The following is a 19657-nucleotide window of genomic DNA, read 5'->3' as shown; positions in this document are numbered from 1 at the left end:
TTACACAGATCTGTGAAGAGCAGAGACAGAATCAGAAGAAAGTAGCTTTTGTTTGACTCCTCCCATGGCCCCCTTTGCACCACTTTTGGGGTGAACACCCCCCCATGGGTGCAGCAGTGATCCGGCTGCTCCCCTCACAATCCAATAACGTGACACAGAGAAAGGCAGGGAGGCGGACACGGCCCTGGGAGCGAGGCAGCGAGGAAAGGAACAGACTAAGCCGGGTGCTGAGGGTAGTGGGGGCGACGGGCCCCCTAACCCAAGGGGTCGGAGGCAGCCCGGCCCTGACTCCGGTACCCACATCACGTCTGTGCTGGGCTGTGTCCCGGACAAGCAATAAACCCCTTTCTTCGACGGGCTGGCGGAGTCTTTGCTCGCGGCTACGGGGGGGCAGGATCGGGGGACCCCGGCACGCTGCCACACACGGCCTGCTGCTTTGCTCTGCGCCGGAGGAGCAACCTTTGTCCCGGAAAAGGCGTGTGCCCGTTGGCACAAGGAACATCGCCTGCCACTTCCACCCCGCCCCGCCACCTTGGCACCCTTCTGCGGGTTTCGTGAGACTCCGCTTAAAACTCCTCCCTTCCGGCCCGGCCTCAGAACCCGAAACGGGCGCCCCCGTGCCTGCAGGGAGAGGGGAAGCACCTTTCTGTTGTCCAAAAGTGGGGCCAGCAGGGTAAACTGAGGCACGGCGCTGTGCATAAAGCTTCCCGTGAGTGACCTGGCTCGGTGCAGGGGGGTGCAAGGAAGGGATGGAGGATGGCTGAGGGTACGGGGTTGAGGAAATGCCTCTCTGGTGCCCGTAGAGAGCTGTGTACCGCGCGGCCTCCTAGCCCGGAGCAGCTGTCTGTCTGTCTGAGGGTCGGTCTGTCTGTCTGTGTCTGAGGGTGGGTCGGTCTGTCTGAGGGTCTGTCTGTCTGTCTGAGGGTCGGTCTGTCTGTCTGTCAGAGGGTTTGTCTGTCTGTCTGTGTCTGAGGGTTGGTCGGTCTGTCTGTCTGAGGGTCTGTCTGTCTGTCTGAGGGTCGGTCGGTCTGTCTGTCAGAGGGTCTGTCTGTCTGTCTGAGGGTCGGTCTGTCTGTCAGAGGGTTGGTCTGTCTGAGGGTCAGTCGGGTCTGTCTGTCAGAGGGTCGGTCTGTCTGAGGGTCTTGTCGGTCTGTCTGAGGGTCAGTCGGTCTGTCTGTCAGAGGGTCGGTCTGTCTGAGGGTCTGTCGGTCTGTCTGAGGGTCAGTCGGTCTGTCTGTCAGAGGGTCGGTCTGTCTGAGGTCTGTCGGTCTGTCTGAGGGTCAGTCGGTCTGTCTGTCAGAGGTCGGTCTGTCTGAGGGTCGGTCTGTCTGTCTGAGGGTCAGTCGGTCTGTCTGTCAGAGGGTCGGTCTGTCTGAGGGTCGGTCTGTCTGTTCTGAGGGTCAGTCGGTCTGTCTGTCAGAGGGTCGGTCTGTCTGAGGGTCGGTCTGTCTGTCTGAGGGTCGGTCGGTCTGTCTGTCAGAGGGTTGGTCTGTCTGAGGGTCTGTCGGTCTGTCTGAGGGTCAGTCGGTCTGTCTGTCAGAGGGTTGGTCCTGTCTGAGGTCGGTCGTCTGTCTGTCAGAGGGTTGGTCTGTCTGAGGGTCTGTCGGTCTGTCTGTCAGAGGGTCGGTCTGTCTGAGGGTCGGTCTGTGGGTCTGTCGGTCTGTCTGAGGGTCGGTCTGTCTGAGGGTTGGTCGGTCTGTCTGAGGGTCGGTCTGTCGGTCTGTCTGTGGGTTGGTCTGTCTGTCTGAGGGTGGGTCGGTCTGTCTGTGTCTGAGGGTGGTCGGTCTGTCTGTGTCTGAGGGTCGGTCGGTCTGTCTGTGGGTCGGTCGGTCGGTCTGTCTGAGGGTGGGTCGGTCGGTCTATCTGAGGGTCGGTCGGTCTGTCTGTGGGTCTGTCTGACTTTCTTTCTGCTCACACACGCACCTTTTCCTCCTTTCTTCTCTCCCCCTCGCCCCCTTCCCCCCGGCCCGGCTCCCCCGCCGCCGCTCTCCGAGCCTGCCCCGGCCCCTCGCCTCGCCTCGCTGCGCGCCCGGGAAGTCCCGGCGGGCGGGCCCGCGGCGCAGGGGGAAGTGAGTCGGGGCCCGCGGGGCAGGAAGAGCGAGGCCGGCGCGGAGCTGACGCGGCGGGCGGGCTGGAGTCACAAGTTTCGGTGCGGGCCGGGGCCGGGCGCGGGGCCGCGGTGAGGGGCGCGGCCGGGGGGACCGGGCTGAGGGCCCCTCCTGTCCCGGGCAGGGATGGCGGCGGGCGAGGCGTTCCGGGAGCGGGTCCCGCGGGAGAGCCTGGAGGACTGGGAGTTCATCGCCTCGGGCGGCTTCGGCGTCATCTACCGGCCCGGCACCGCGACTGGCGCATCCCCATCGCCGTCAAGAAAACTGAGCCGGTAAGTGCGGGCCTGGGGCTCCCCCCCGCCGGCCCCCCCGGGGCTGCCCCCCCCCCGCCTTCCCTCCCCCCCCGGGGCTGCCCCCCTCGCCGCTCCCCCCGCCGCCCCCCCGGGGCATCAACCCCCCCGCCTTCCCTCCCCCCCCCGGGGCTGCCCCCCCCGGCCTTCCCTCCCCCCCCGCGGCTGCCCCCCCCCCGCCTTCCCTCCCCCCCCGCGGCTGCCCCCCCCCGCCTTCCCTCCCCCCCCGCGGCTGCCCCCCCCCGCCTTCCTCCCCCCCCGAGGCTGCCCCCCCCGCCTTCCCTCCCCCCCCGAGGCTGCCCCCCTCTCGCCGCTCCCCCTCGCCGGCCCCCCCGGGGCTACCCCCCCCCGCCTTCCCTCCCCCCCGGGGCTACCCCCCCCGCCTTCCCTCCCCCCCCCCCGGGGCTGCCCCCCCCCGCCTTCCCTCCCCCTGTGTCTGCCCCCCCCCGGCCTTCCCTCCCCCCGTGTCTGCCTCCCCCCCGGCCTTCCCTTCCCCCGGGGCTGCCCCCCCCCACCGGGCATGTCCCCCTCGGCCGCCTTGTCCCTCCCCCTTTTCCTTCTGCCCTCATCGCCTTCCCTCCTTCCCCTGTTCCTTCTCTGCTCCCCTCCCTTCCCCTTTCCCTCCTTCCCTCTCTGCTCCCCTCCTCTTTCTCCCCTTCCCCTTCCTCCTCCCCTTCCCTCTCTGCTCCCTCCCCCTTCCCCTCCCTCCTTCCCACCAGCTCCGAACTTTCTTCTCCCTTCTACTTTCTCTCTCCCTCCACAGCCCTCAGTTTCTTCTCCCCTCTGTGGTCTCTGCCCCTCCTTTGTCCCTGCTTCTCCTGCTTCCTTCCTAGGACCCCGGGGCTGGCAGAGACCTCAGGAGGCACCGAGTCCAGCCCCCTGCCCAAAGCAGGACCCACCCCCACTCAGTCATCCCAGCCAGGCCTTGGTCAAACCCCCCTCCCTCGGGAACCCAGCCCAGCGCTTCCCCACCCGCCTCGGGAAATCGTTTGTCCTAATCTCCAACCTAGACCTCCCCCACTGCGAGTGGAGCCCATTGCTCCTTGTTCTGCCACCTGCCCCACTGAGAACAGCCTCTCGCCAGCCTCTTGGGAGCCCCCCTGCAGGGAGTTGCAGGCTGCTCCCAAATCCCCCCTCGCTCTGCCCTTCTGCAGACTGAACAAGCCCCAATCCCTCAGCCCCTCCTCGTAGGCCAGGTGCTCCAGCCCCCAAAATCATTCTGGTCGCCTCCGCTGGCCCCTCTCCAATGCGCCCACGTCCTTTCTATAGTGGGGGGCCCAGAACTGGACACAACACTCCAGATGTGGCCTCCCCAGCGCCGAATGAAGGGGAATAATGACACCTCTGGATCTGCTGGCCATGCTCCTCCTAATGCCCCCCAATAGGCCATTCGCCGTCTTGGCTGCAAGGGCGCCTGGTTGGCGTCTGTCCAGCTTCTCGTCCACTCCCATCCCCAGGGCTGTTTCTGTCTTCTCATCCCCTCCCGCCTCAGTTTCCCCCATCCCTGGTTCCTCTCCCCTGCCCACAGTGACACCTGCAGCTGGGAGGAGCTGCTGGCCGAGGCCCGGGCCATGGACAAGGCGCGTTTCATCTACATCCTGCGGCTCTTCGGCCTCTACGAGGAGGAGGAGGAGGGCTGGGCCGGTGGCCCCCGGCTGGGCATTGTCATGGAGTACATGGAGTGCGGGAGTCTGGCCAGCCTGCTGGAGAGGGTCCGGCCAGTGCCCTGGGCCCTGCGCTTCCGCCTGCTCCACCAGGTGGCGCTGGGCATGAACTACCTCCACGGGCTCCGCCCACCCCTGCTGCACCTGGACCTCAAGCCCAGCAACGTCTTGCTCAACCCGGAGCTGGACGTCCGGGTGAGTGAGCCTCTCCCCTGCCGGCCGGCTGGGTCGGCGCCCCCTAGAGGGGGCCCGTTGCCTGACACCCCCCATTGCTCTGCCCCCCTCCCAGCTGGCGGACTTTGGGTTGTCCAAGTTCAAGCGGGGGACCACCAAGCAGAGGGCTGAGCAGTCGGAGGAGGACGACGACTACGGGGGCACCCTGGAGTACATGCCCCCCGAATCCTTCGTCAGTCTCAACTACCGGCCCACACCCGCCACCGACGTCTACAGGTCAAAGAACCCCGACTCCACCCGCCAGGCACTAGGGGGCACTGTAGTGCAGGGAGCAGGGCAGGGAGCCCACTAGGGGGTGCTAGTCACAACCCCTGGGACCCACAGAGGCACTAGGGGGCGCTGTACTGCAGGGAGCAGGGCAGGGAGCCCACTAGGGGGTGCTAGTCACAACCCCTGGGCCCCACAGAGGCACTAGGGGGCGCTGTACTGCAGGGAGCAGGGCAGGGAGCCCACTAGGGGGTGCTAGTCACAACCCCTGGGCCCCACAGAGGCACTAGGGAGCACTGTACTGCGGGGCAGAGGGCCCACTAGGGGGTGCTAGTCACAATCCCTGTGACCCACAGTGGCACTAGGGGATGCTGTAGTACAGGGAGTGGGGCAGGGGGCCCACTAGGGGGTGCTAGTCCTGACCCCTGGAACCCACAGAGGCACTAGGGGGTGCTGTACTACAGGGAGTGAAGTAGGGGGCCCACTAGGGGGTGCTAGTCCTGACCCCTGGGACCCACAGTGGCATGTTGGCATGGGGCCCCTCTCCCGTCCCCAGCTCCCAACCAGCCTCCTCTCTTGCCCCTGCAGTTACGCCATCCTCACCTGGTCTGTGCTAACTGGCGAGCAGCCCTACCCACGTGAGTGTCACCCCGCCCAGGGGGGGACCAGGCTTGGCCTGGGTTGGAGGGGTCACCAGAATCCAAACACACTGGGCCTCTGGTGGACAGGGAATCCCTGTGACCCCAGCAGTATGGGGCCCATGGCTCTCACAGGCCCAGTTCTCAGTCCCTCTGCTTAGAGCCCTGTGAGCTGCGACAGGAACAAACCCAGCGTCCTTACGAGCCCTGATTGTGGGGAGACAGAGAGGCGGGTGGGAGAGGGCAGGCAGCTGGCTAGAGACACAGACCATGGGATGGGGAGTTACATGGAGCAAGGGGGCCTAGGAAGACCTGGGGGGCTGGTTTTATCCACAACAAATCCCTGCAGACTGGGGCAAAATACTTCAGCCCTCTCTTGCCTCAGTTTCCCCAGCCAGGAAGCAGGATTGCATTGTTTTCGCTTGTGGCTGGGGCGGCCTCTTCCAGGTGCTGTCAAAAAACTGGGTTGGGAAGAGGCCGTAATATCCCAGCTTGGAAGTCCCTTCCCACCGCTGGGAGTTCAAATCCCAGAACCTCTGAAAATAATGAGTAGGGACATCTCAGTGGAGCGAGGCCATTGGGAACATGGCCCGGATCTCAGTAGTGTGTAGGCACTGGAAATCAAATGGGATGGCGGGTAATTTCCTTAAACCCCGGACAAATTCCAATTTCTCTCCCCTGCGCCAGCCGGACCTCGGCAGAAAATAATACCCTGGCTGACCACAAGGGGGCGTATCTGTGCATGACTGTGATGTCTCTTACTCACCACAAGGGGGCAGACCCGTGCATGACTGTGATGTCTCTAATTCTCCACAAGGGGGCGTATCCGCACACTACAGTAAGGCGATGTCTACACGCGCACGGCTTCTTACGCGAGTAATATGCAAATGAGGCGAAGCGTGGAATATCGCCGAGCCTCATTTGCATACCTAATGAGCCACCATTTTTTTCAGACTTTTCAGGTGTAACGGCGTTGCGCAAGAGGGTTTTTCTTGCGCAAGGAGGGGCCGTGTAGACTCTCCTTCTTGCGCCAGAGCCTCTTCTGAAAAAAAGGGTGGCTCATTAAGTATGCAAATGAGACTCGGCGATATTCCACGCTTCGCCTCATTTGAATATTACTCGCGCAAGAAGCCACGAGTGTAGACATCGCCTTACTGTATGCGTCTAACTCACCACAAGGGAATAGTGATAGTAATGTAGCCATGTTAGTCCGGTGTAGCTGAAGCGAAAAACAGGACTGTGTAGCACTTTGAAGACGAACAAGATGGTTTATTAGATGTTGAGCTTTCGTGGGTGTGACGACGCGTTGGGGGTCCCCCGTCTCCTGCACCCCGAAATGGCACAAACAGACTGCACCAGCCGGTGGAATAGAGGAAGTTTATTGCCTCTCCAGGATACAGCACAGCACAGATGGAATCTGGTCACAGAGCTGGGCTAGGCTGCCTCAGGCCCCCTTGAGATGGGGGAGACTGGACCCCTAAACTCCAGCCCCTTTCCCTAGGCTGTCTCCTCCATGCTCCCAGACAGCCAGCCACTAACCCACTCTCTTCCAGCCCTGCCCCCCAGCCAGGGCAGCATTCCCCCTTCCTTTGTTCCTCTCCATGGGGGGTGTCTGGCCACTGGTTTGCATAGTGACTCATCCTGTTTTGCTGGGTCGTGGTACCCACGGCAGCCAGTGGGGGTTACCCCAGAGCCAGCAGCATAGAAACCAGCCAGGTACCCCCACTACGTCACAGTGGGCCAGACCCACTTCCTCAGATCAAATAGTGGAAGAAAATTGTCCCAACCATATATACCAAAGGATACAATCAAAAAAATGAACACATATGAAAAGGACAAATCACATTTCAGAACAGAAGGGAGATGAGGAGGGGAGGTAAATGTCTGTAAGCTAATGATATTAGAGGTGATAACTAGGGAAGCGATCTTTGTAATGGGTGAGATAATTAATGTCTTTGTTTAGACCATGGTGATAAGTGTGGAATTTAAGCATGAATGACAGTTCAGAGGATTCTCTTTCAAGTCTGGTGTGAAAAGGTCTTTGAAGCAGGATGCAGGTAATTAAGTCGTTGACACAGTGTCCTTTCTGGTTGAAATGGCAAGAAACTGTTTTTTCTTTGTGATCCTGTCTAATATCTGTGTTGTGGGCATGGATCCTTTGGTGAAGTATCTGAGACGTTTGTCCAATGTACATAGTAACCGGACACTTTTGGCACATGATAGCATCAATTATATCTCTGGATGCGCAGGAATATGTGTTCTTGATCTTATAGCTCAATTGTTTAGGTCCAATAATGGTATCAGCAGAATGAATATGTGGATAAAGCTGGCAACGGGGTTTGTTGCAAGGGAAGGTACCAGGGTTGGTATTAGTGTGGTATGTCCTGTGGTTGTCGGTAAGAATCATCTTGAGGTTAGGTGGTTGTCTATAGGAGACTATGGGTCTGTCTCCCAGAGCCTCTTGGAGTTTAGTATCCTGTTCCAGTACAGGCTGTAATCTATTGATAATGTGTTGGACAGGATTAAGTTGGGGGCTGTAGGTGATGACAAGTGAAGTTCTATTGTTGGTTTTCTTGGGTCTGATAGCAGACCTATGTAACTTTGTTCTCACCCACAATGATTTCCAGTTTGAGAACAACTTATACCTCCAGATCAGCGGCACAGCCATGGGTACACGCATGGCCCCGCAGTATGCTAATATCTTTATGGCTGACCTAGAATAACGTTTCCTCAACTCCCATCCCCTTTTACCCCTTCTCTACTTACGCTACATCGATGACATCTTTATGATCTGGACGCATGGCCAAGAAACACTGGAGACATTCCACAGAGATTTCAACAACCTACACCCCACATTCACCCTCAGCCTGGACCATTCTCACGAGAGATCCATTTCCTGGACACCACAGTACAAATCAACAATGGAAAATTAGACACCACCCTCTACAGAAAACCCACTGACTCATACAGTTACCTACATGCCTCAGCTCGCATCCAGAACACACCATACGATTTCATATGTGTTCATTTTTTTGATTGTATCCTTTGGTATATATGGTTGAGCCAATTTCCACGTATTGATCTGAGGAAGTGGGTCTGGCCCACGAAAGCTCATCACCTAATAAACCATCTTGTTAGTCTTTTAAAGTGCTACATAGTCCTGTTTTTTGCCTCACCACAAGGGGGTGTATCTGTGCACGAGTGTTATGTGTGTAACTCACCACAAGGGGGCAGTGTCTGTGCTTGAGTGTTATGTCCCAGACTCACCACAAGGGGACATATCTGTGCACGAGTGTTATGTGTGTAACTCACCACAAGGGGGCAGTGTCTGTGCTCAAGTGTTATGTCCCAGACTCACCACAAGGGGACATATCTGTGCACGAGTGTTATGTGTGTAACTCACCACAAGGGGGCAGTGTCTGTGCTCAAGTGTTATGTCCCAGACTCACCACAAGGGGGCGGATCTGTGCACGAGTGTTATGTGTGTAACTCACCACAAGGGGGCGGATCTGTGCACGAGTGTTATGTGTGTAACTCACCACAAGGGGGCGGGATCTGTCCATGGCTGTTATGTCTCTACCTCACCAGCCCTTGTGCTCACCGCTTTCCCCCTTGCTCCAGATCTGAACCCAAAAATCATGAGCTCTCTCCTCCACCTGCATGTCCCCCGGGGCCAGAGACCCGAACTGGAGTCGCTGAAGGAAGTCACGGGTGTGGAGGGCCTGGAGACCATGAAGGAGTTAATGGAGCGCTGTTGGGACAACGAGAGCCAGCAACGGCCCAGCTTTAAAGGTAAAGACTGTGCCAGGGAGGGCGGTTCGGGCCATAGAACGGTACTCGGGGCATTGGAGGGAGGTGGTCGGGGGCGCTCTCCTGGGTGGTCTGGGCTAACCCCCGTGCCCTCTCGCCTTTCTCCTTCAGAATGCAGCGACCTCACAGAGATGATTGTTTCCTGCCACAAGTCCCAGATGGTTCCGGCCGTGCGTCAGGTGCAGGACGTGCTGGTGAGGCCCCGCCCCCATGGTGGTTCCCGTTCCATCCTCCGCGCCACCACAGAGAGCCACTAGGGGGCAGCACCCGCCCGTAAAATCTCACCCCTCGGACTGAAAGAGCCAAAACAGTCCCCACGCCCCAACCCCCAGCATTTCGCAGAGGATAAATCTCTCACCTGCCGCAAGAAGGGAGCAATTCAATCGACAGCGGGAATCACGCGCCCAGAAGGGGAAGGGTCTGTCTAGGGAGGAGTCCTGCAGAAAGGGGTCTAGGGGGTCAGAGCGGCCCACGAGCTAAATAGGAGCCAACTGGGCGATGCTGTTGCACGAAAGCCAACAAGGTTCTGGGCTGCACGAACAGGAGTGGGGCGAGCGAGAGAGGAGAAGTCATTCTTCCGTTCTACTCGGCGCTGGTCAGGCCTCCGTTGGAGGATCGTGTCCACTTCTGGGCACCGCATTTCCAGAAAGAGGTGGGGAAATTGGAGAAGGTCCAGAGAAGAGCAACGAGAAGGATGAAAGCGGGCTGGACTTGATGACCTTCTGAGGTCTCTTCCCGTTCTCTGATTCTATGAAAGGTCTAGAGCGCAGGAGCTAGGAGGGAAGACTGAAAGATTTGGGCTTGTTCAGTTTGGAAAGGAGAAGACCGAGAGGGGACGTGAGAGCAGTTTTCAAGTATCAAAAAAGGTGTCCCAAGGAGGAGGGGGAAAAATTCTTCTCCTTGGCTTCTGAGGACAGGACAAGAAGCAAGGGGCTTAAACTGCAGCAAGGGAGGTTTGGGTTGGACATTTGGAGAAACGACTTGTCAGGGTGGTGAAACACTGGAATAAATTGCCTAAGGGGGTTGTGGACAAAATATGGCCCAGAGCCCGGATCCAGGCCATGAAGCCACCGGATCCAGCCCACGGACCAGCCTGCTGCAATTTAAAATACAGTCCAGAGGGTGTGTGGGGGGGAGGGGGACTTTGTGGGATCTCCGCACCCCCAGCCCAATCCTCAGGTTCTATTGGCTGGGAACAAGCAGCCAATAGGAGTGGAGAGATTTTGCCTCTGGCACCCCTCCCACTCCTCCCCCAGGTCACAACTCCCTCCAAGACTCTGTACCCCCTCCTACACCTCTCCCCCAGGCCAGAATCCTCTCCTGCACCCCCACCCCCTGCCAGACCCTGCACCCCAACACCCAGGTCACAGCCCTTTCTCTTTGCCCAAACTCCCTCTTGGACCCCACAGCACCTCCTACACCCCAGTCCCTTACCCTGTGTGTCCTCGCGCAGCCAACCTCCACCATAGACCCCGAACCCCCTCCACAGACAAGGGCGGCCGTTGGCCACTGTCCAAAATCTGGGAGGACCCCCCCACCAAAAATGATTGCCCACCCCAGAGCTAGACCATGCTTGATCCTCCCAGTTGTGTGTGAATCCCTGCTGTTCTCACCATGTGCCACAAGGGGGCGGCGCTGCACCAGAACGAAAATCAGACTCTCTACCTGTAGTTCATAAACTTTTGTTTCCTCCACCAATTTCCCCCCCCCACACTCTGTCTCTCCCACTGCCCCCCTCACCTACTTCCTATTTCCCCCCCACACCCCACTGTGCCCTCCCACTTGCCCCCTCTTCCCCCCCAAGACCACCAGCTCACCTTAGGGCCCAGGCACCCAATTAGTGTAACCATGACTGCGAGCCACTAATCAGGTGGGAGGCCTTTCATTCTCGCCTCTAAGGCCACCCATGTGTGCACCTTAGGGGGAACCCTCCATGCATCACCTGAACAGAGCTTCCACCCCACTGATGGTCCATGGACCTCAGTGAGAGAACCTCATCCACCCATCCACTTGAACCCCATCCACTCACCGATCCACCCATCCATCCAAGCATCCACTTGAACCCCATCCACTCACCCATCCACCCATGCGTCCGTTTGAACCCCATCCACTCACCCATCCATCCATGCGTCCGTTTGAACCCCATCCACTCACCCATCCACCCATGCGTCCGTTTGAACCCCATCCACTCACCCATCCATCCATGCGTCCGTTTGAACCCCATCCACTCACCCATCCATCCATCCGTCCATCACTCTGTCCATCTATCTATCCTCATACACCTCCTCTATCTATCTTATAGATAGAGAGAGAGAGAGAGAGGTGTATGGGGATAGATAGAGGGGGTGTATGGGGATGGATGGATGGATAGATAGATAGAGGGGGGCTGTGGGGATCGATAGATAGATAGAGGAGGGTGTATGGGGATAGATGGATATCTATCTATCTCCACACACACCCTCTATCTATCTATCTATCTATCTATCTATCTATCTATCTATCTATCTATCTATCTATCTATCTATCCCCACACACCCCCTCTATCTATCTATCTATCTATCTATCTATCCCCACACACCCCCTCTATCTATCTATCTACTCACATCCCATCTATCTATCTATCTATCTATCTATCTATCTATCTATCTATCTATCTATCTATCTATCTATCTATCTATCTATCTATCCCCCCCCCCATCTTTCTGTCTGTCTGTCCCCATACTCTCTCTCATCCCGATCCCCAAATTGTCTCCTCAGATGAAGATGGCCAGTTCTCCCAGCCACGAGTCCCGACCTCCGTTCAACATCCCTACGCCTGCTGCAGCTGAGAGCTCCCATCCCCACCCCCCTCCACCGTCGTCCATGGGCCTCTCTGAGCAATTCCAGACCCTTCGCTTTGAGGAGCCCCCCTCCCGGGGAAATGGTGAGCGGGTCCCCCTCTTGGACTGTCTGCCTCAGGCACCAGCTGGTGACGTTCGGGATGTGGAGGGAAGCTGTTCTGGAGACTCGGCGGGAAATCCTGGGCAGGGATTCCTGCCACCAATGGGTCCATATGTGGACTTCCATGGGGGCTGGGACAGTGTGAGAGTTCCCAGCAGTCACATGTCAATGCAGGAAGTCCCGCCCCAAATGTGGCCACGGAGAAAGGCCTCCCTCACGAGTGGCCACCTCGGGAGTCTTGTCTCGGATGTGGCATGAGGCAACACAGGAAGTCCCACCCAAAAAGGCAGCTGTGAGGGAAGATTCATCCCCAATGTGGCAAGGCAGTATCACAGGACAGGAAGTTCCACCCAAAATGGGGGTGCTAGGAGAAGTGCTGCCTCTCAAGTGACTGGGCAGGAAGTCAGGTCTCCAGTGCAAGCTAATTGGTGACAATAGAGGAAGTCCCACCTCCTGAGGTGACATGACAGAAATTCCTGCTTTCAATGGAGCTGGCCAAGAAGTGCTAACCCAGGAAGTCCCGCCTCTTGCGTGTCGAAACAGGAAGTCCCATCCCACCACCAGAGTGCCAACACAGGAAGTCCCGCCTCCAGAGTGGTGGGATTTCCTGAATGGGCTGGTGTGGCTCTTTTCCCGGCCCGAGGGAGTCTAGGTTGTTCCGGGAACCGGGCTCCCCATACGCTCTGGGATATGACCCGGTAGGACTGTCTTTATATCCCTCAGGAGCCGTGCCCGAGAGAGACCCGACGCAGACGGAGCATCGGCAAGGTCCTGGTACCCCTCGGCCCAGCGGTGTCAACATACGTCCCCCACAAGTAACTGTCAGCCAGTGCCCCCGCCCCGCTAAGTGGGGTGACTTCTGGGGGTGGGGGCACATTTCCGCTGCGGGGGAGGGGTTCCCATGTAAACGGCTCCCACGCCTCACCCCAGAGGGGGCGCATCTCCGCCCCCGGGGAAGGGTTCCTGCCTAACCCGCCCCCGTGACCCATCCCACGGGGGCCCTATCCCGGCACTGGGAGGGGGTACCCCTGTGCGTTATATCTGCAGGGATCTTGTGATTTGAAGCACCCGGGATTAATCAAATCTCTCTTCTCTTTCAAGGGAACATACGACTTCCGTCAGGGTGAATATGGCCCCCCCAACACAGCCCCATCTCGGTCTAGACCCTCAGGTACTGTGGGGCAGATCCAGGGGGAGGAGGGGCTGGGCTGGGGGACTGCGGGGGCAATCCAGGAAGAAGGGGTCGACCCTATACATGTTCTTCCCACTGCAGTACCGACATCTCACCACCAGGTGGCAGGTTGTGACTGCCGTTAATATAGGCTGTCCAGAGACCGCGCTAAGAATCTCCCCTTTAAGAGCCCCCTTAAAGGAGAAGTGGTCATGGCATTTGCCATCTGGCAGGGAGAAAATTTCACCCTTAAAGGGGAGTTTCCAAGGCACAGAACCGGCCCCTGCATCCACCAAGGAGGAACTCCCCTTTAAGAGCAAATTAAAGGGGAAGTGTCCTTGCTTGGCAGGGAGGAAGCCCTGCGTCCACAAGGGAGGATGGGAGAGGTGGGAATAGAGTTTGACAGTGGAAAAAACGCCACCCTTAAAGGGGAAGTGCTCATGAGCCTTAATTTTTTTTCCCCCTCCAGACCACCAGTTGAAGCCCTTCCCCCCCACTCAGACCCAACCAAAGTTCCCGGCCCCGGGGCCAGCGCAGCCCATGTTCTCATGGCAACAGGTGAGGAGGGGTCCCTCCCCCCGGGAGGGGGAGGTGTTGGGAGGCCGGGGGATGGGAAGAAAGCTTTCAAGGGGGCTGGAGGGGGATCTAGGGGCTGGGGAAGCAGGGAAGAGGAGGGGGCGTGGGGAGGAGGACATGGCTGGAGGGAGTCTCCGGAGGGCCCGGTCCCTGCTGCTTAACCCCCCTCCCCTCTGTCTTTCAGCCACCTGCCTACGGGTTCTACCCAGGTGAGCCGCGCACCCGGGACATCTGCCCTGCACCAGGCTGGCTCCCAGGGGTCCCCGGTCTACTCCTCAGAGAGCACTCAGACTCGGGCAGCTCCAGATATTTGGGCTGGGGGAGTCCCCCCGTGGGTGGCCCCCAGAATGATCCGGGGGGTTGATGTGTGTAAGAGAGAATCCATCTGTCCCTGGCCACACCCTCCATCCATTCGTCCAACCCGTCCATCTGTCCGTCCATCCATCCATCCCATACACACCCACCCACCCTGTCTTTCCGTCCACCTGTCCATCCATCCATCCTTCCTCCCATCCATCCATCCACCCACCCATCCGTCCATCCATTCATCCAACCCGTCCATCTGTCCGTCCGTCCATCCATCCATCCCATACACACCCACCCACCCTGTCTTTCCGTCCACCTGTCCATCCATCCATCCTTCCTCCCATCCGTCCATTCACCCACCTGTCCATCCATCCATTCATTCAACCCATCCACACCCATCCAACCCCCCCGTCCGTCCATTCATCCAACCCGTCCATCTGTCCGTCCATCCATCCATTCATCCAACCAATAGACACCCACCCACCCATCCTGTTCTTCTGTCCACCTGTCCATCCATCCAGCCGTCCATCCATCCATGCCCCTGTCCATCCATCCAGGCAGATTTTCTGCCTGGCTCTATCCACTAGGCCCCACACTCCTCCCAAGGAGTCCTGGCTCCTAACCCTCTGCCCGGCTCTAACCACCGGTCCTTCCATCCACCTGTCCATCCGTCCATCCATCCATCCGTCCTTCCGTTGTCCACCTGCCCACCTATCCACCCACATTTCCATCCATCTTTTCTTCCATCCATCCATCCACCCACCCACCTGCCTGTCCATCAGTCGATCCATCCATCCCCATCTGTCCATTCCTCCCCAGACACGTGCATCCATCCATCCATCATTGAGTTTGCAGATGACACTAAGCTAGGGGGAGAGGTAGATCCACTGGAGAGCAGACGGGGTCCAGAGTGACCTTGACAGATGAGAGGGTTGGGCCAAAAGAAATTGGAATGAGGTTCAACAAGGACCAGTGTAGAGTCCTGCCCTTGGGATGGAAGAATCCCAAGTATTGTTACAGGCTGGGGACCGATGGGCTAAGCAGCCGTTCTAGTGGATGAGAAGCTGGAGATGAGTCAACAGGGGCCCTTGTAGCCAAGAAGGCGAATGGCATATTAGGTTGCATTAGGAGGAGCATTACCAGCAGATCCAGAGATGTCATCATTCCCCTTTATTTGGCTTTGGTGAGGCCACATCTGGAGTATTGTGTCCAGTTCTGGGCCCCCCACTACAGAAAGGACGTGGGCGCATTGGAGAGGGTCCAGCGGAGGGCATGACCTACGAGGAGAGGCTGAGGGATTGGGGCTTGTTCAGTCTGCAGACGAGAAGAGCGAGGGGGGATTTGGGAGCAGCCTGCAACTCCCTGCAGGGGGGTTCCCAAGAGGCTGGCGAGAGGCTGTTCTCAGTGGGGCAGGAGGCAGAACGAGGAGCGATGGGCTCACGTTGCAGTGGGGAGATTTAGGTTGGAGATTAGGAAAAACGATTTCCCAAGGCGTGTGGGGGAGCCCTGGGCTGGGTTCCCTAGGGAGGGGGTGGAGTCTCCATCCCTAGAGGGGTTTAAGTCCCGGCTTGACCAAGCCCTGGCTGGGCTGGTTGAGTTGGGTTGGTCCTGCCTTGGGCTGGGCTGGACGTGGTGACTCCTGAGGGCTCTTGCGATCTTTCATGATCCATCCATCTTTTCGGTCGTTCGTTCACCCACCTCCTGCCGTCCCCTCTCTCCAGCAGGCGCCAACATAAGTATCATTGGCCCGAGCTCCGGGGTGCAAATTGGCCACAACAACTACATGAAAGTGACCCAGGTGCAGAAGCCGAAGAAGAAGAAGAAATAAGGGGGCTTTGTTGCCAATCCCTGGATGTGTGTGTGGAAATCCCCCCCACCCCAGCAGAGATCCCCTCGGCCAAGGCACTCTAAATTCCAGCCCCCTCCGGGTATCCCCCCCATTCCTCCTCCAGCAGGGAGTGGGGGATTACAGCCCCAGGAGCCGGCTTCTTGGGGCCATGGGGCATTGTAGCATTAAAGCGCCGGGGAGCGAACACGAGCTCGGCTTTGAGTGGTTTCTGAGAGGCCGGCGCGGAGGTAAGAAAACCACGATAGAACTCACGGCGGGCCGAGGCCGGCCCCACGGCTCCCTCCCCACTTCTGCCCCACACCGAGGGGCCCACCGGCCGGTGGGTGCCCCTCGAAGGGACGGCTGGAGGTCGCTCAGGAGAGATTCCCACAGCCGGCAGCATGTGTTTCTGAAGGTGGTGCACATCTGCCCTGGTTCAGTGCATGCAATAAAATGTATTCTGCACGCAGGTGGAAATACGTAGCAGGGATGTTGCCTGCCAGGGAGGCAGGAGACAGGCCAGGGGGAGAGCCGCTGTCCCCGTCACCTGCCCGAAAGCCCCTCCCTTGTCTGTGACACGAGATAAACACCCCCTCGGCCCGTTCTTCCATCTTCGCCCACGTGGGTGGCTGCAGATGCCAGCTTTGCCCCAGTGGGGGAGGGGCTGGGGGGACCCCAGCTGGGGGTTACAAGGAGCTGCCGTCACCACCCTGTCCCCTGAAAGATCTGCCCTCGCCAGCCCCCCGAGCGAAGGGCTCAAGCCCCCGGTCCAGCCAGCTGAGGTCTCCCGCCCCAGACCAGAGCCTGCAGCACATCTGGGGACCAGGCTAGCCCGGATCTGTGCCCAGGGGGGTGGTGCTGAGCCCCCCATGAACCCCTGTGCCAAGCCCACCCTGGCGGGCGTGTTCCCTGTAGGCCACGCACTTGGGCCGTGATTCCCATGCCACCCAGAGCCGGTAGCCTGTTTCTGGGGGTGGTGCCCCGCCATGGGCGCCTCGAATAAAATTTACTCCGCACAGCAATGGCAGAGAAAGGAGACACATCAGCTCTGCAGGGTGGCGGCTTGGCCGGCCTCTCGTCCGGCTCCTCGCAGAGATGGGGGGGAGGTGGCTCCATTCCTGGAACCCCCCGGGCAGGGCTGGGGAGGGGGGAGAGGTTCTGCCAGGCCCGGCCCCCCCTCCCCCCGGCCTTAGCTGGCTCCAGTCTGGGAAAGTGAGTCTGGCCCTGCTCCGGCGGGGCCCTGGGGTCAGGGAGCAGCTGGCGCAGGGAGGAAGGAAGCCGGGAGCCGCAGGTCCGGGCCAGCCGGGGCGTGGGCGCTTATCGGCCCGCCGGGCCCTTCCTCTGACGCGCGGGAAACCGGCGGGGGGCGTGGGCCGGCTGGGACCCTCGGCCTGCCCCACGGCCCCTGGCAGGCTGGCCCAGCCGGGGCCTCTCACTGCCCCCCACAGCCCTGCCCCCCAGTCCGGTCCGTGCCCCTCGCTCCCCCCCCCCCCCGCAGCTCCTGCCCCCCAGTCCTGCCCCTCACTCCCCCCACAGCCCCTGCCCCCCAGCCCTGCCGGTGCCCCTCACCCCCCCCCCCGCAGCTCCTGCCCCCCAGCCCTGCCCCTGCCCCTCACTCCCCCCCAGCCCCTGCCCCCCAGCCCTGCTGGTGCCCCTCACCCCCCCCCGCAGCCCCTGCCCCCCAGCACAGCCCCTCACTCCCCCCCCCCCGCAGCCCCTGCCCCCCAGCACAGCCCCTCACTCCCCCCCCACCGCAGCCCGTGGCCTGCAGCCCTGCCAGTGCCCCTCACCTCTGCCCCACAGCCCCTGCCCCTCCGGACCTACCGGTGCTCCTGACTCCTGCCCCTCACTCTCCCCCCCTGCATCTCTGCCAGTGCCCCTTGTCCCCCTCCACAGCCCCTGCCCCCCAGCACAGCTGCTCACTCCCCCCCTGCAGCTCCTGGCCTGCAGCCCCACTGGTGCCCCTCCTTCCTGCCCCCCAGCCCTGCCAGTGACCCTGACTCCTGCCCCTCACTCTCCCCCCCAGCCCTGCCAGTGACCCTGACTCCTGCCCCTCACTCTCCCCCCCCAGCCCTGCCAGTGACCCTGACTCCTGCCCCTCACTCTCCCCCCCCAGCCCTGCCAGTGACCCTGACTCCTGCCCCTCACTCTCCCCCCCCAGCCCTGCCAGTGACCCTCGTCCCCCCCCCAGCCCGACAGGGGCCCTTCCCTCCCGACCCCCACCCCCTACCCCCCACTTCCCGCCGCAGCCCACGACCCCAGCCCTGCCGGTGCCCCTCATCTCCCCCCCCCCCCCGCAGTCCCTGCCCCCCAGCCCTGCCCCTCACTCCCGCCCCACAGCTTGGCAGCGGCTGGCTGATCCCGGGGGGGAGGGGGTCTGGGCCGGCAGGGCCTGGCGGGACGGGGAGGGGCCCAGCCCAGGGCGATGTGTCGGGGGAACCAGCCCAACCAGCTTTTCAGCTCCTGCTCCGCCTCCCCGGAGCCTGGCTCTGCCCCCGGGTCTCTGCTCTCCCGCTGCACCCGCAACCGGAGCCCGCTCCGAGCACTAGGCCCCACTGCCCCCCCAAGGAGTCCTGGCCCCCAGCCCCCCCAGGGCTCTAACCACTAGCCCCCACTGCCCCCCCAAGGAGTCCTGGCCCCCAGCCCCCCCAGGGATCTAACCACTAGGCACCACTGCACCCAAGGACTCCTGGCCCCCAGCCCCCCCAGGGCTCTAACCACTAGGCACCACTGCCCCCAAGGACTCCTGGCTCCTAGCCCCCCCCCCCAGGGCTCTAACCACTAGGCACCACTGCCCCCAAGGACTCCTGGCTCCTAGCCCCCCCCCCAGGGCTCTAACCACTAGCCCCCACTGCACCCCAAGGAGTCCTGGCTCCTAGCCCCCCCCCCCAGGGCTCTAACCACTAGCCCCCACTGCCCCCAAGGAGTCCTGGCTCCTAGCCCCCCCCCCCCCGTGCTCTAACCACTAGGCCCCACAGTCCCTCCAGGGAGTCCTGGCTCCTAGCCCCCCCCCCCAGGGCTCTAACCACTAGCCCCCACTGCACCCCAAGGAGTCCTGGCTCCTAGCCCCCCCCCCCCGTGCTCTAACCACTAGGCCCCACAGTCCCTCCAGGGAGTCCTGGCTCCTAGCCCCCCCCCCCAGGGCTCTAACCACTAGCCCCCACTGCCCCCAAGGAGTCCTGGCTCCTAGCCCCCCCCCCCCGTGCTCTAACCACTAGGCCCCACAGTCCCTCCAGGGAGTCCTGGCTCCTAGCCCCCCCCCCCCAGGGCTCTAACCACTAGCCCCCACTGCACCCCAAGGAGTCCTGGCTCCTAGCCCCCCCCCCCCGTGCTCTAACCACTAGGCCCCACAGTCCCTCCAGGGAGTCCTGGCTTCTAGCCCCCCCTGTGCTCTAACCACTAGGCCCCACAGTCCTTCCAAGTCCTGGCCCCTACCCCCCTGCCACCAGACCATGGGGAAGATGGAGCCTGCATCTCCCAGTTTGCCTGGCCTGCTGGGGACCCAGCCCAGTGGGGGGGGGGGACACCCCCGGGGGTCAGAGGGCGGGGTGGCGCTTTGCCCAGCAGAGTCTTGCACCCGCCTCCATTAGCAGATCCCCCAGCGGTGGGGGCTGGGGGGGAATTTCCAGGAAACCATTAGAGCCCAACTCCCCCCCCCCCCCGGCTCCTCTGCTCCCAGCCACCGGGAGACAAATGGGTCTGCTGGGCTCCAGCCAACCTGCTGCAGAGTCCGGCTGTGGGGGGCTGGGCGTCAAGCTCCCATGTATTGTCACCCGGGGGGTTGGTCAATCCATAAAGGGAAACAGAGTCACTGAGCCGGGGTGGGACCAGCCCAGTGTCCAGCTACCCCCACCCCCACTGCCCTCCAGAGCCAGGGAGAACCCA

The 19657-nt window shown here is 60.7% G+C and overlaps 1 protein-coding gene across 2 annotated transcripts; it reads left to right on the top strand.

The window, feature by feature from the left end:
* Positions 1 to 3094: 3094 nt before the first annotated feature.
* Positions 3095 to 15982, top strand: RIPK3 (receptor interacting serine/threonine kinase 3). 2 transcript variants are annotated; one of them, XM_075912305.1, is made up of 11 exons: positions 3095 to 4257; positions 4352 to 4512; positions 5092 to 5141; positions 8763 to 8933; positions 9063 to 9145; positions 11709 to 11874; positions 12615 to 12706; positions 12993 to 13062; positions 13532 to 13620; positions 13823 to 13847; positions 15669 to 15982. In XM_075912305.1, exons 1-11 carry the CDS (start codon positions 3970 to 3972, stop codon positions 15770 to 15772), a joined length of 1299 nt encoding a protein of 432 aa, XP_075768420.1. In that variant the 5' UTR covers positions 3095 to 3969; the 3' UTR covers positions 15773 to 15982. The 2 variants fall into 2 exon arrangements, with proteins under 2 accessions (XP_075768420.1, XP_075768419.1); XM_075912304.1 differs by having other exon boundaries at positions 3096 to 4257; positions 15666 to 15982.
* The last annotated feature ends 3675 nt before the right edge of the window (positions 15983 to 19657 follow it).

The sequence above is a fragment of the Pelodiscus sinensis genome, chromosome 30 (assembly GCF_049634645.1).
Source record: "Pelodiscus sinensis isolate JC-2024 chromosome 30, ASM4963464v1, whole genome shotgun sequence".
NCBI lineage: Eukaryota > Metazoa > Chordata > Testudines > Trionychidae > Pelodiscus > Pelodiscus sinensis.
Note: the sequence above shows the minus strand (reverse complement) of the source record. Positions and strands in the feature narration are given on the sequence as shown.

What these genes read in the sequence shown, in the direction of transcription:
- RIPK3 (XM_075912304.1), top strand. Translation starts at nt 3,970, where the DNA reads ATGGACAAGGCGCGTTTCATCTACATCCTGCGGCTCTTCGGCCTCTAC. An exon ending in GCCCCCCTCCCGGGGAAATG is followed by an intron (nt 11,875 to 12,614) that starts GTGAGCGGGTCC and finishes TATATCCCTCAG; the next exon opens with GAGCCGTGCCCGAGAGAGAC. An exon ending in TCAACATACGTCCCCCACAA is followed by an intron (nt 12,707 to 12,992) that starts GTAACTGTCAGC and finishes TTCTCTTTCAAG; the next exon opens with GGAACATACGACTTCCGTCA.